Below are 14,254 nucleotides of genomic sequence, written 5' to 3' on the forward strand. Positions count from 1 at the left end.
TTCTTCCAGTCCAGCGTTTCTCATGATGTACTCTGCATATAAGTTAAATAAACAGGGTGACAATATACAGCCTTATAACTACCCAAAGGACACAGCACATTGCAGTAGCCCTATGGTAGTAATGTGTCCAAAGTTACACTGTGATTTGGAGCCCTAGGTCTTATGATTTAGGGCCCAATGCCATTACATTCTGATGGTAATTTTAAAAACTTAATGAGCGATCTTAGATTACAGTTTTTCATTTTCAGTTTTATTGAGGTATGATTGAAAAAATTGTAAAATATTTAAAGTGTATTTAACATGATGATTTGATGTATGTATACATAGAGAGGGCTTCCCTGGTGGCTCAGTGGTCAAGAATCTGCCTGCCAGTGCAGCAGACCCAGGAGACCCAGGTTCAATTCCTGGGTTGGGAAGATCCCCTGGAGAAAGAAATGGCTACCCACTGTAGTATTCTTGCCTGGAAAATCCCATAGATAGAGGAGCCTGGTAGGCTACAGTCCTTGGGGTTGCAAAAGAGTTGGGTGTTACTTAGCGACTAAATAACAACATACATCGTGAAGGGATTACTCTCATTGAGCTAATTAACATATTGTCACCTTACATATTTATCTGCTTTTCTTCCTCCCTCCTTTCCTTTAAGATGTTTACATTTTACTCTCTTTTACAGTGCAGTATCACCTATAGTCACCATGTTATACATTAGATCCACAGACCTTATTTATCTTGTAACTAAAAGTTTGTATCCTTTTGTCAGCCTTTCCCTATTTCTCCCACCCAAGAGATTCCAGTTTTAATGAACACAATTGAAGCATACATATAGTTGTATAAAAACTAATGGAGGGACCATTTATATTATTATTATTGATCTAGTAGTTATGACCCTTGGATCTTGGTTGCTTATAGGTTTTTACCCCTTTAGCAGGAAACCAAAGAGAAATATATCCTTTTGTCTTAAGTTTGTTAAAGTCTATAAACACAGAAAGGAACCCTGCATTTACAAGATGTGAAGATTTGTAAAATTTGCCATTTTAGCTATTTTAAAATACACAATTCAGTGGCATTCATTATATTCACAATGCTGTATATGCATTTATCACCATTTTTCCAAAACTTTTTTCATCAAACAGAAACACTGTAACCAATAAGTAGTAATTCCCTCTTCAGCCCCTGGTAACCTCTAAATTATGAATTTACCTTTTCTAGGTATTTCGTATAAGTGGAGTCATACTATATAGCTCATTTTGTGTCTGACTCATTTCATTTAGTGTAACATTTCAGGGTTCATTCATGTTGTAGCATGTGTTAGAACTTCATTTCTTTTTATGACTGAATAATAATCTTATATGGATATGCGGTATTTTGTTTATCCATTTATTTATTGTTGGGTTGTTTTCACCTTTTGGTTATTGTGAATAATGCCACAATAACACTGGTGTACAAGTATGTGTGTGAGCCCCTGCTTTCAGTTCTGTATATATGTCTAGGAGTGGAATTACTGGGTCATACGGTAATTTAATTCTGGGCTTTTGACGAACCACCAGACTTTTCCATAGTGGCTGTATAATTTTCTGTTCCCACAAGTAGTGTACAAGGATTCCAATTTCTTCACATCCTTGCTAACACTTGCTTTTTTCCATTCTAAAAAAATTATAACTGTCATATTAGGTGTGAAGTGACACCACATTATAGTTTGGTTTACATTTCCCTAATGACTGATCGTGTTGAGTAAAATTTGAACATTTAAAAATAGCTGTTCTAGTGGAAGAGGAAAATAATTTTATATTGCGTGAAATGCTTTCCTGTTTTAAAAATCTGTAGGCCAGCTCTGTATTTTGCTGTGGTGAAACAAAGCTACCCTAAGATCACCCTTAACCACACACAGATTCCAGTTTCTTACTCTTGGTCTCTCTATTATTTTCCTGTCTTTCTTTTCAACTCTTTTGTGTTATTAGCCCACTCCTGTTATTACGTCTTTTTGTTACCCAATAATTGGGACAACTGCCTATTCCGTACTTGAAAAGTTTCCTTTATCACTCTCAGCCACTAATTCTTTTTTAAAAAATTATTTATTTTTTAATTGAAGGATAATTGCTTTATAGAATTTTGTTGTTTCCTGTCAGACCTCAACATGAATCAGCCATAGGGTATACATATATCCCCTCCCTGTTGACCTCCCTCCCTATCCCACCCCTCTATCAGCCACTAATTCTTAAGAACAGCTTGTCCTGGGAAGCATTTTAAGCATGAGTTCCTGTCCTTTATTGTTGGCCCCTGATGCTGTGCTGCTCACCACCTATGTATGTTCACAGGGCTGTGAATTCACAAAACATTTTCATGGCTCCCTCTGGAAATTATTTTTTTCCTTCCTGAAGACTGTGCCTTGGTCTTAAATCATTATACGGTATATTGGTATAAACATTTTTATCATTTGGCAAAAACTTTGGAAGAGTATGTGTGCATGTGTGCTAAGTCACTTCAGTTGTGTCCAACTCTTTGCGACCCTAAGGACCCATCAGGCTCCTCTGTCCATGGAATTCTTCAGACAAGAATACTGGAGTGGGCAGCCATGCCCTCCTCCAGGGGACCTTCCCTATCCAAGGATTGAACCATGTTTCTCCTGCATTGGCAGATGGGTTCTTTACCCACTAGTGCCACATTCAGCATTTAAAAATCTTTCAGAAATTGAAATGAATTTTAAATTACTCAAATTTGAAAAGCTTTTTTTTGGTTCAAAAATGGGAAAATGGCTGATAATGGAGTAATTTGGGCTCTGAAAAGAAATAGAAATGATTGAACTATTTCATTTTAGCAAGCCTCTGCTCTGTATTATTTTGATCATCTTCATTTATGAACATGCATTTTCCCCTTTGAATAAATAAACATTAGGAAGAACTGTTCTGTATATTAATTTGGCTAGTCCATTTGTGTATTCACAAAGGTTTTATTTCTCCCTAAGCTTGCTTGAGAGATCATCTATGATAAGTTTTCTTTATAAGAAACAGATATCAAGATAAGCAGTATTTAAAAACTATATATGTATTAATTTATGTTTTTTATGACTTAATTATGTCAATTATTAGTAGTTTTTTCTTTAGGACTTGTACTCTGTGTTTGAAACGAGAGGGTATTCTTTTGGAAATAAATTTAGTTTCACTTTGGGTATAGCAGATATTTTAAAATATCTTACTTTTATAGACATCTCTCTGTTTTATGTTGACAGCTTTTTGACATTCACTCCAGTGGCCTGTTGGCAGAAATGCACATGGGCCATCATAGCGCTGTCCAGTACTGTGACTTCTCCCCCCACAACCATTTGGCAGTGGTGGCTTTGTCCCAGTACTGTGTGGAGGTGAGTAGTTGAATTTACTCTGTGAAACTCTGTGAAAACTCCAGAGGTACAAGAATGACAAAGAATGGGTTGCTTAAACCATTGACTGCTGAGAATGTTTGCTTGAGAAATCAAAGAGTGTTTTCTTCATAGCATAATGGCCTCTAGCTTTAGGACATTAAGCCACATTGACAGCTTCAATACTTTAGCAGTGATTGAAGACTTGGCTTGACAGTATGACAGAGAATGACAGGCAGTATCATTCACTAAGCATTTACTGAATGGTCAGTATGTGCCAAGGTCTGGGGAAAACAATGGAATGACCACTGGTTTCCTAAGCAGGAACATGGCATCTCTTAAATGTGGGCATAGACTCTTCTGTAAAAGAGATGATGAGAAGTGAGTCCAGTTCAAATTTCTTAGATCACTGAAAAAGGTAAGATGGAAGTTAAATTTAAAATTGGTTAATCTAGGATTTTCATTGCTAAGTACTAATGAATAAAATGATTTCTCATTTACATTTATAATTTTGCCCTTAACTTAATAGATTTTATTGTACTCAGTGTCTGTGTCCAGTGTCTGTATCTAGAAGAATTCTACTCAAATGAGCTGCTAATATTAATTTTTTCAAAAACAGTTTCCTGATTTTTTTTCCTCCAAAGATAGTTTTTCCAAGCTTTGTTACTACTCATTCCTTAAGTGACTCTTACCACCAAGTAATGGAAGCCCTGTGCTTGCAGTCTAAGAAGATAGATATGGGCCTTTATTTGCTTGACCACGGCAAGCATTTCTTTAGTGTTCCGTGCCTGTTCCAGCGATTTTTAGTGGGTTTTCCAGCCTTGCCCTAATACGTGAAGGTGTGGCTGAGCTGTAGTCCTTTAGCATGCAGATACAGATTAAGATGGGAGTGAGTGGTTGAGCTCTGTAGTTAAGTTCAGTTCAGTCGCTCAGTCGTGTTCGACTCTTTGCGACCCCATGAATCACAGCACACCAGGCCTCCCTGTCCATCACCAACTCCCGGAGTTCACTGAGACTCATGTCCATCGAGTCAGCAATGCCATCCAGCCATCTCATCCTCTGTCGTCCCCTTCTCCTCCTGCCCCCAATCCCTCCCAGCATCAGTCTTTTCCAATGAGTCAACTCTTCACATGAGGTGGCCAAAGTACTGGAGTTTCAGCTTTAGCATCATTCCTTCCAAAGAAATCCCAGGGCTGATCTCCTTCAGAATGGACTGGTTGGATCTCCTTGCAGTCCAAGGGACTCTCAAGAGTCTTCTCCAACACCACAGTTCAAAAGCATCAATTCTTTGGCGCTCAGCCTTCTTCACAGTCCAACTCTCACATCCATACATGACCACAGGAAAAACCATAGCCTTGACTAGATGGACCTTTGTTGGCAAAGTAATGTTTCTGCTTTTGAATATGCTATCTAGGTTGGTCATAACTTTCCTTCCAAGGAGTAAGCTTCTTTTAATTTCATGGCTGCAGTCACCATCTGCAGTGATTTTGGAGCCCAAAAAAATAAAGTCTGACACTGTTTCCACTGTTTCCCCATCTATTTCCCATGAAGTGGTGGGACCGAATGCCATGATCTTCGTTTTCTAACCCTAATTCTGTGTATAGCAGTGCAGCTAACACTGAAGACCTTCCCGGTGAGAATCTTCCCTTTGAGTGTGAATGGGCTCCAGTCCCGTTTGCAGTGGTGGTTAGGAGTAGGTGCTGTGGGCTGTGTTCTCTTCAGCAGAGACTTTGAATCGAAAGATTCAGAGCTACTAGGAGCTCTTGCACCTTACCTGTAGATCCTCAAGGTAGGTGTGATTGGAAGTTTCCTCTTCCTGGATATTAGGAGTGAAGGACATCACTTTTTGCCCTTTCCATCACTTCTAAAATCTTTGCCCTCTGTTTTTCTTTTGGCCTTTCCATCACTTCTAAAATCCTTACCCTCTGTTTTTCTTAAAAAATCTCCAAGGAGCATTGTCTTCCTTTTTTAAAATATAGGCACTTTCTTGGTTTTGGAGGCTGTGAACGACAGAAATGATGAGAGAGAGCAAGAAGGGAAGAGAGGAAGGATTTTCAAGTGAGATTTTTCAGTTGTGGAATCCTTTTCATTTCTGGCCTTTAGCTCTGTATGTCTCAACTTGGACTCAAGATAAGGCAGAGAAAATTTCCTGTAACTAATTTATAATTATAGAACTCACTGATTGAAAACCACTGGGCATGTGATGAAGTACTTGTTTTGTCCATGCTAGTTCTAAAATCATAAAGTGGGGGCTGTAATTCAGAGTGTAATGAGAGGAACTCAGGCACATATGGTACTTCATTAGACTGGAATATATTTGAGTAGTTTGCAGCAAAACTCAGGACAAAATGCAGCCAGGCTAGAGACAGACATTGACAATTTGTAACCAGCATGAATAACAGGAGACGAGTGTACATGTACAGTTAGTACATTCATTTGTTGCAGGGTTTTGCAGTCATTTGAAATGAAGATTAGATGACAGTGGAGAATAGTCAGAATGTGAAAGCCACTTAATGCTCATCCTGTTATTTTTATATTGATTTTTAAAAATATGTAAAATGTTTATATGATTCCAAATCAAAGCTTTATAAGTTTTATTCAGGGAAGTCTGACTTTCATCCCTATCCCTTCCACTCTGGTCCCCACCTTCTGAAGGTAACCATTTTTGTCTTAGCATCCTGATGTTTCTTTTTACATGTATAAGCAGTATCTATATGTATAATATAGGTATATATATCCATCTATTATATATATCACACTGTAATACTATACTCACATATTTATTTTTCATCTCATTTAGTATAGTTTGCTTATATATAGTATTTATAAATATATATACACACACTCCTGCAAAAACGTATATACTATTTGCAACATGTGCCATAGACTAGTCATTGTCAGAGTGTTTTTCTCATTACTTTTTTTTAACGGTTGCATATTGTCCCATTTTGTGATTAATGAGGTTTATTTAGTCAGTTCCCTACTGATGGTCATTTGGGATTTTGCTGTTAAAAACAATTGATGCAGTGAATAATCCACACAAGTTATTTTGTATTTTTGCTAATGTATTTTTGGGCTGTAGTCATAGAGGTGGAATTGCTGCATCATTCTTGCTGTTTTTAATATTCTTGATATATTCAAAATGCTTATGAATGTGATTTCCTATATATTGTGTTTATTCTGTAGTTGTGGAGTATGGACTCAGGTTTAAAAGTAGCTGATTGCAGAGGACATTTAAGTTGGGTCCATTGTGTGATGTTTTCTCCTGATGGATCATCGTTTTTGACATCTTCTGATGACCAGACAATCAGGGTGAGAAATAATTGAGATTTTCATTTTAAACATTTAATGATGGTAAGCTTAATCTCCTACCAATTGAGAAATTGATGGGCACTATTGGGGGGAAGTAAAACAGAAACTGCTGGATTCACATTTATCCTTGAAAAGTGCTGGTATATGGACTATAGCAGTCACATTCATTCAGTACATGTACATTGAGTGTTACCATGGCCCAGGTGCTGGAAAAATCCATTGATAAAACTACACTTTGGTTAATTTAAATATATTTCATCAGAATAACTTTTGACTCCCTACCTTAAATTCCCACATCCAATTACTTGCCAGTACTGTTAGATTCTTTGACTGCTCCTTTCCCTGGGTCCTGGTGGGCACAAGGTTTTGTTTGCGCCCTCCGAGCATCTCTGGCAGGTATGATGTTTGAATGGATTCTACCTTTCCATTTTCTATCATTTATTTCTACTTTTCCATTTCAAGTTTAGGTACTCATTACCTGTTGTCTTTCTTATATTAATCTCTTTGCAAGTCTTTTCTTTCTTGGTTTTCTGCATACTGCTTGTGAGACATTTTCCTCATGTACAATGCAGATGTGTCATTTTTGCTCAAAAAGATAGTGACTGCCTTGCCTACCATTTGGAGTAAATAAATTGCTGTTAAAATTCTCTGTGGTTAAGGCTATTCTATACCAGTCTGTCTTCTGATTTATTCCTTCAAATAACCTACACTGGACTGCTCACATTTCCCCAGACACCTTGTACTTCCCTGCTTCTGTGTTTCTTATGTTTGGAATACCCTACTTCTCTGTATCTCTCCATGTTGAAATCCTAAGAATCCTACGAGTCCCCTCAAGCTTTCAGTAAAGCCTTTCCTAGTATTCTGTTCAGAGGACTGTCTTTTCTCCTTCAATGCCATGTAACTGTATCATTTTCTTAGTGCTATCTTGCTAAGTCACTTCAGTCGTGTCCGACTCTGTGTGACCCCATAGACAGCAGCCCACCAGGCTCCTGCGTCCCTGGGATTCTCCAGGCAAGAACACTGGAGTGGAGTGCAGTTTCCTTCTCCAATGCATGAGAAAGTGAAAAGTGAAAGGGAAGTCGCTCAGTCAAATTCTGCCTTGATAAGAATTCCACCTCCTCACCTCTAATGTGTCACTACCCCTCCAACTTGTTCACACATTTTAAATTAAGCTCTTGAGCCTGGAGACCCTGGTCTGTCCAAGTAGCATCTTATGCAGTCTCTTGTACAAATTGTAGTTAAAATTCGTTTAGTATTTACTGTATGCCAGACATTGGGCAAAGTACTGTGAATGTGTTAATTTGCTGATTCTCACAACAGTCCTTTTTGCAGCTGAGGAAGCAGTCACAGAAAGGTTAAGTCAATGCTATTTACAGTGTAATAAGTCTCAATAAGCTTGAGCCAGAATATAAATCAGCACTGCTTCCTTCATTAAGAAAGTCTTATTTTAAAAAATCAGCTGTATCATAAGCATACTGTTAATAGTGTGTTTTGTGATAGAGTTGATTTTCTTTCTGGTTTAGGCTCCTTATCTTGCTATCAGACAATTTGAGAAATAGCAGATTCTTATCTTTGAGTAGCACAGGGTTAAGTAATATGCCCAAAGTCACAACTTTCAATAGAACTAGAATTCACACTAAGGCATTTTGATTCTAGCACCCATTGCTCTTAATAATGACTGCTTCTTACTATTCTTGTTAATAAGGTGGCGCTAGTGGTAAAGAACCTGCCTGCCAGTGCAGGAGACATAAGAGACATGGGTTCGATCTCTGGGTCAGGAAGATCCCTTGGAGGAGGAAATGGCAGTCCACCTCAGTGTTATTGCCTGGAAGATCCCATGGACAGAGGAGCCTGGTAAGCTATAGTTCATAGGGTCACAAAGAGTTGGATGTGACTGAGGCATCTTAGCATGTACTGTTGTTTAGTCACTCATTCGTATCTGCCTCTTTTGTGACCCCATGGACTGTAGCCCAGCCAGGCTCCTCTGTTCATGGGATTTTCCAGGCAAGAATACTGGAGTGGACTGCCATTTCCTCCTCCAGGGTATCTTCCCAACCCAGGGATCGAACCCGTGTCTTCTGCATTAGCAGGTGGATTCTTTACCTACTTCTTACTATTGAATGCAGGGAAGCCCTGCTTCTTACCAGGGAAGAGCCACCAGGAAAGCCCTACTTCTTACTATAGAATGCAATTAATAAATATTTATTGTTGAATTATAATCTAATTGAAAATTTTCTATCATAGGCATTTGGAGTGTAAAGTATGGTTGTATACTGTTTTAAGACTAAGACTGTCTTTACATTATTTCAGAGAATGCAGTGATCCTACTGTATTTTTTTTTAATCTCTTAATCAGCTCTGGGAGACAAAGAAAGTATGTAAGAACTCTGCTACAGTGTTAAAGCAAGAAATAGATGTTGTGTTTCAAGAAAATGAAGTGACGGTTCTTGCAGTTGACAATATAAGACGTCTGCAAGTGAGTATTTTTTAGAAAACAGTTGGAAAAATTGTTTTGATCAAACTCTGAATTCAAAATGGACTTGATCAGGCATAATTGTCTAGTATCTAAGAAATGCTCAGTAGATGTCAGTTGAATAAATACATGGGTTTTGAGCTGAGGCTCAGATATGCTAGTGTTTAGAATTAAACCTTGCTTTACTGCACTCCTCCTCTTGTTAACTGGAAGGCAGGGAGCAGGAACATGTAAGAAAATGAGACTAGATATTGGAGTGGAACTGGAGTGGAGAGAGAAACAGAATAGAGAAGAGGAGAGGGGAATAGAGGGAGCAGGCACATGGAAGGTGTGAGAGCTGGCAGGCTTCAGACAGACTGGCAGGGAGGCCAGAGCTTACGTTCTGGAGCTGCAAAGCTCAGCTGGAAGTAGTAGAGGGAACGGTGACTATTCACTCAGGAGACCCAGGTACAAGTTCAAGCTGTATCGTCAGCTAGTTCTGTGATGTTGAGTGAATTGCGTCACTTCTCAGAGCCTCACTTTCTTCACCTAGAAGGTCCTTTTCATTTAAAAAAATCTGTAAGCTGGTTTATTTATAAGGGTTAAGGTGGAGTCCAAATACAGGAAGCAGAGATCTGGGAATAAATTGTCTATGGCATGTGGTAATTTCTCCTTGTCTGCTGTGAGGGTCAGAGTTCAGCTGTGAGACACCTCTTAAATATAGCTTGTTCTGTATTTTACAAGTTTTACTGTTGTCCTTAATGTGTTGATGAGGAACTCCTCATATCCTGTGTTTCTGATACGAATTCCAATGTGGAATTAAACGTGGTTTCCTCATTACTGATTTTTAGCAGACTGATTCTTCCACTTGCGGTTTTTTTCCACTACAGTTTTCTTGTCAAGTTCAATACTTGTATTACCTTTATTAAATTTGTATAACCTTTCTTTAGCAGTAGTCATAATTGTAAGACTTAAAGAAGTCATCTGACTATTAAAAGTATCATTTTATTACGTCATTGGTTTTGGAAGAGTTTAGAGAATAAACTGACCAGTAATCATTCCATTAAAGTGAACATACTTTTTTTTTAGTCACTACTTAAAAGAATATGAAAATTGATTTTTGAGGGAAAGATATTCACCTTTTAATAGTTCAGTCTTCATTTTGAATGCCTAAGAGAACATGCTGGGTAAAATATTATAAAGAAAAAGCTACTTTGATTGATTGATCCTATAATCTTTGTCCCTGAAACAAAGGTGATTGCTTATTTCATATTGAAAAATAATTCAGGACTTTTAGGTTGTAATGCTTAGTTAAATTTATCCAACAATTGATTTAAGCTTGAGAAATATTTTCTCAGGCCACATGTTTTAGTTGAATGATAGACATTTTTATTAGTGGGATTTAAAAAAATAATCTTTAGTTTTGGTATAGATTATGAAACGTGATGCTCTTAGTTTATACCTTACAAGTCCAGCCACCCAAATTGTGCTAATGGGTTCTTCCCCAGTGCTGCCTCCTCCCAAAAGAAGGAGGAGGAGAAAAAAATCTTACTATGCACTGTCTGGTGAGGAATTTGGTGGATGTAAAACCCAATTTAATTTTAATTTGTCTTTTTATGTAATGTCTGTCTCAGTCCTGTTTCACCAAACTCCTTGAAAAATGAGAAGTGTATTTTAACAAACGGTAGCACTATTAAAATGGGCTCTGTGAAGAAACGGGAAAGAGTGTGTGGAGCTAGCTGTGAGATTACAAATCGGGCAGATGTGTCTCAGGTGGCCGGCACAGCAGCTGCTTTTTAAACCTTTTAAAGCTCGTTTTACTTTATGAAAATGTATATGAACCACAAAAGTAAAATGAAATGAAAGTGTGAAGTGCTAAATGCAGCTGCTGAGAATAGAACAGGGCTTTGTTTTTCCCCTGGGAGCTCTTGTTGGTTATTTTCTGTTTTATTTTTCCAGTTTATTTTCTGTTTTATTTTCCAGTCTCTGTTCTAAAGAACAAAAATGGCTCTTACAGTCTAATACCTGATTGTGCCTTATTTTTCATTAGCTCATTAATGGAAACACAGGTCAGATTGATTACCTAACTGAAGCTCAAGTGAGTTGCTGTTGTTTAAGTCCACATCTTCAGTACCTTGCATTCGGAGGTGAAGATGGAGCCATTCAGGTATTCAGTTCTCGTCTGCAGAAGCATTCTGAGCAGTATAGTTTTTATTTAAAATTAAGTAGACACCTGGCTTTGTAGACTTACATAGTAAATAAATCTTTCTATGGTATATTAGTCATTCCTCTGTTAGATTAAAAATAATCTTACAATCCTATGGTTGTATATTTTTCATATTGCTTTTATTGCTCTGTCTCATACTTTTTGTCTTTTTGTGTTCTTTATTCACTGTCCAATTGTCTTGCTGTTCCTGAATTATATTAAACAGTCTCAGAGATTTAGTTATGCAAAGAGCATTTTTTTCTCTTCTTAGAAGCTCAGCCATATAGGGGTATAAGTTGTTTCCATGTTGGTTCTGATCAGGTTTGTCGAGAATTTCAGTGTTGGTACCTTATATTTACTCACCTCATCAATCTTTGCTGTCCTGCTTTTGGTATTGAAGTACACCTGTTTACCACTTGAAATCCTTAATTTATCAAATAAGATTAAATTAAAAAAAATCAGGTTGAAGGAAAAAGGATAGTAAAATGAAAATCATTTTGGGAAAAAAGTGATTTCATCACGAGTGAAATTCATCACAGAAGCATATTTTGTCTAGCTATGTAATAGTTCAGAGAACATGGTGGTTTTTCTTACTTTTTCTCACTTGGCTTTTTGGAATTATTTCTTAATTTGTTAATTATAGCATTAGCCACATTTATTTCACATTGGCTTCATTGTGATAAGGAATTACACAAATACTCTCCAGTTCCATTTGCCCCACAAAGAGGAGACTATATATATATTTATATTTTTTGAGTTTTTTTTTCCCCTTCCAGCTTTACTGAGATATAATTAACATATAGCATTCTGGTGGCTCAGTGGTAAAGAGTCTGCCTGCCAATGTAGAAGACATGGGTTCCATCCCTGGGTTGGGAAAATGCCCTGGAGAAGGAAATAGCAGCCCACTCCAGTATTCTTGCCTGGGAAATCCCATGGACAGAGGAGCTTGGTGGGTTATAGTCCATGGGATCGAACAAGAGTCAGACACGACCTAGCGACTAAACAGCAACACTGTGTATGTTATTTTAAGCCGTACAGCATAATTATTTGACTTACATTGTGAAATGGTCATCACAATAAGTTTAGTGAACATCTGCCATCTCATGTAATTACAGAATTAAAGAAATAGAAAATTATTTTTCCTTTTTAATGAGAACTCTTAGGATTTACTCTCAGTAACTTTCAGTTATAATATACAGTACTGTTAATCATATTATGTTGTACATTATATCCCTTGTACTTATTTAGGGCGTATCTACTTTTTTGATGTGAATTTATTTGACAGCCTTTTTGACATAGTCATTAGGTTTTGAGTTATGTTCTGCTTTTCTTAATCTCTGCATTTGTCATATTAATTTTTAGCCTTTTTAAGACTCCTTAGTGCACTGCCTTCCAGCCCATTCATACCCTCTTTTCCTTTACCTGTCTCTCTCACCATCCTTTATCTTTCCTTGTCTCTGTTATTTTGTAAAGAGATTGCCTTGGCTCTCATCGTGGATGTTTTTCTTTCTTCCTTCTCATCCATCTTAAATGTCATTTGCTTTTTGGAGACTGAGCTTAGACTGCCATTGTTTGATGAATTGGGTAGCTGAGTACTCAGAAGGACCACTGGTTGCCACTGCTATCTGGTTATTCCAGTGAGTTTTTTATTTTAGAGTGTAGATGTGTGTGTGTGTGTGTGTGTGTGCACAGATGTGTTTGTCTGTTTTGTGCTATTCATTTGTGTGTCTTTAGTTCAACTGAAAGCACTATGAGATGGAAATTCTGTGCCCTTCTGTAGTCTAGTTTTGATTTAATATTTTCAGAGTGTAATTCAGGTGTTGCTGAATATCCTTGTATAAACTTTCTGTGGTTTTCTGCTTTGTAGATTTTAGAACTCCTGAACAACAGAATCTTCCAATCCAGAAATGGGCACAAGACCACTGTTCGGCACATCCAGTTCACAGCTGATGGAAAGACTCTTATCTCAAGCTCTGATGATTCTGCAGTTCAGGTAAGAAGAAGATTGCCCTCCTAATGTGTGTAACACTGACTCCAACAAGGGAACACTTTGGTTGCGACTCAAATCCAGCACATGTTTTAAACTTCAGATGACTTTGGGCTTCCTTTTAGATTATGCATTGGGCATAAATGAAACCCATTCTGTTCTGTATTTTTCTGTGTATGAGGCAGGCAGTTTGGCTCGGAGCCCTCTACTGGGAGATTGTTTACGTTGAAAATCAAGCATTCATTTGAATTCTCCCACCTGTATTGGTGTTTGGATTTGTGTCAGTATACTTCCTGCCCCATTTATGTAATTTCAATTTATTTTTCTTTACACTACTAAAGTAGTAATTATTTTAGATTGAAATATTTTCATTGTTTCCTTTAAGAGTAAGATATTTATTATAGGGCTAAAATCCTGTGAAAAAGAATTGTTTACCAAAGCTAAGGATTGTGGATATAGAGGCCTTAAGCCTACTGTATGTTCTTTTAAACTTTATTTTTAATCAAAGTTCTAGTACATATACTTTTAAAACTTGAATAGTACTACAAGGCTCTTTAGTAAAAGCAGACTCCCCCATTTCTCTTAAAGCACTGCTTTTAGCTTTTAGATGGTTTTTTTTTTTTGGTATTTATCTTCATGCCCCCACAGTGCATACTTATAGTGCTCATTCTTGATTTTTAGCTTTGACAATTTATTGAATCTTTCATATTAAGATGAAAATTTAGCTTTTTTCCTCCTCCTGCTTACCTCCAGAATGTGCACCCACCCTTTTGTCAATCCCCCTCCCCCCAACACAATCCCCCCAAAATTTTGTTTAGGTCATTGGTGTCACTGTTCAGACTAAGTAGAACAAGTGTACTACGGATGCCTTTTCTGCCTTAGTACAGTTCAGGAAACGCTTAACCTGGTTGTAGTTGGAAATTATTTTACCCTAAACCTTGAAGACAAT

The 14,254-nt window shown here is 37.4% G+C and overlaps 1 protein-coding gene across 5 annotated transcripts in view; it reads left to right on the forward strand.

Annotated features, from left to right (window-relative positions):
- The window catches only part of APAF1 (apoptotic peptidase activating factor 1), an 89,350-nt gene that overhangs the window by 50,234 nt on the left and 24,862 nt on the right, over positions 1–14,254 (forward strand). For all 5 annotated transcript variants that reach the window (XM_061416992.1, XM_061416994.1, XM_061416993.1 and 2 more), the window contains 5 exons: positions 3,224–3,352; positions 6,536–6,661; positions 9,017–9,136; positions 11,163–11,279; positions 13,186–13,311. In XM_061416992.1, coding sequence (XP_061272976.1) covers positions 3,224–3,352; positions 6,536–6,661; positions 9,017–9,136; positions 11,163–11,279; positions 13,186–13,311 — 618 coding nt within the window. The remainder of the gene's footprint in view (positions 1–3,223; positions 3,353–6,535; positions 6,662–9,016; positions 9,137–11,162; positions 11,280–13,185; positions 13,312–14,254) is intronic.

Source organism: Bos javanicus, chromosome 5 (genome assembly GCF_032452875.1).
Source record: "Bos javanicus breed banteng chromosome 5, ARS-OSU_banteng_1.0, whole genome shotgun sequence".
Classification (NCBI taxonomy): Eukaryota; Metazoa; Chordata; class Mammalia; order Artiodactyla; family Bovidae; genus Bos; species Bos javanicus.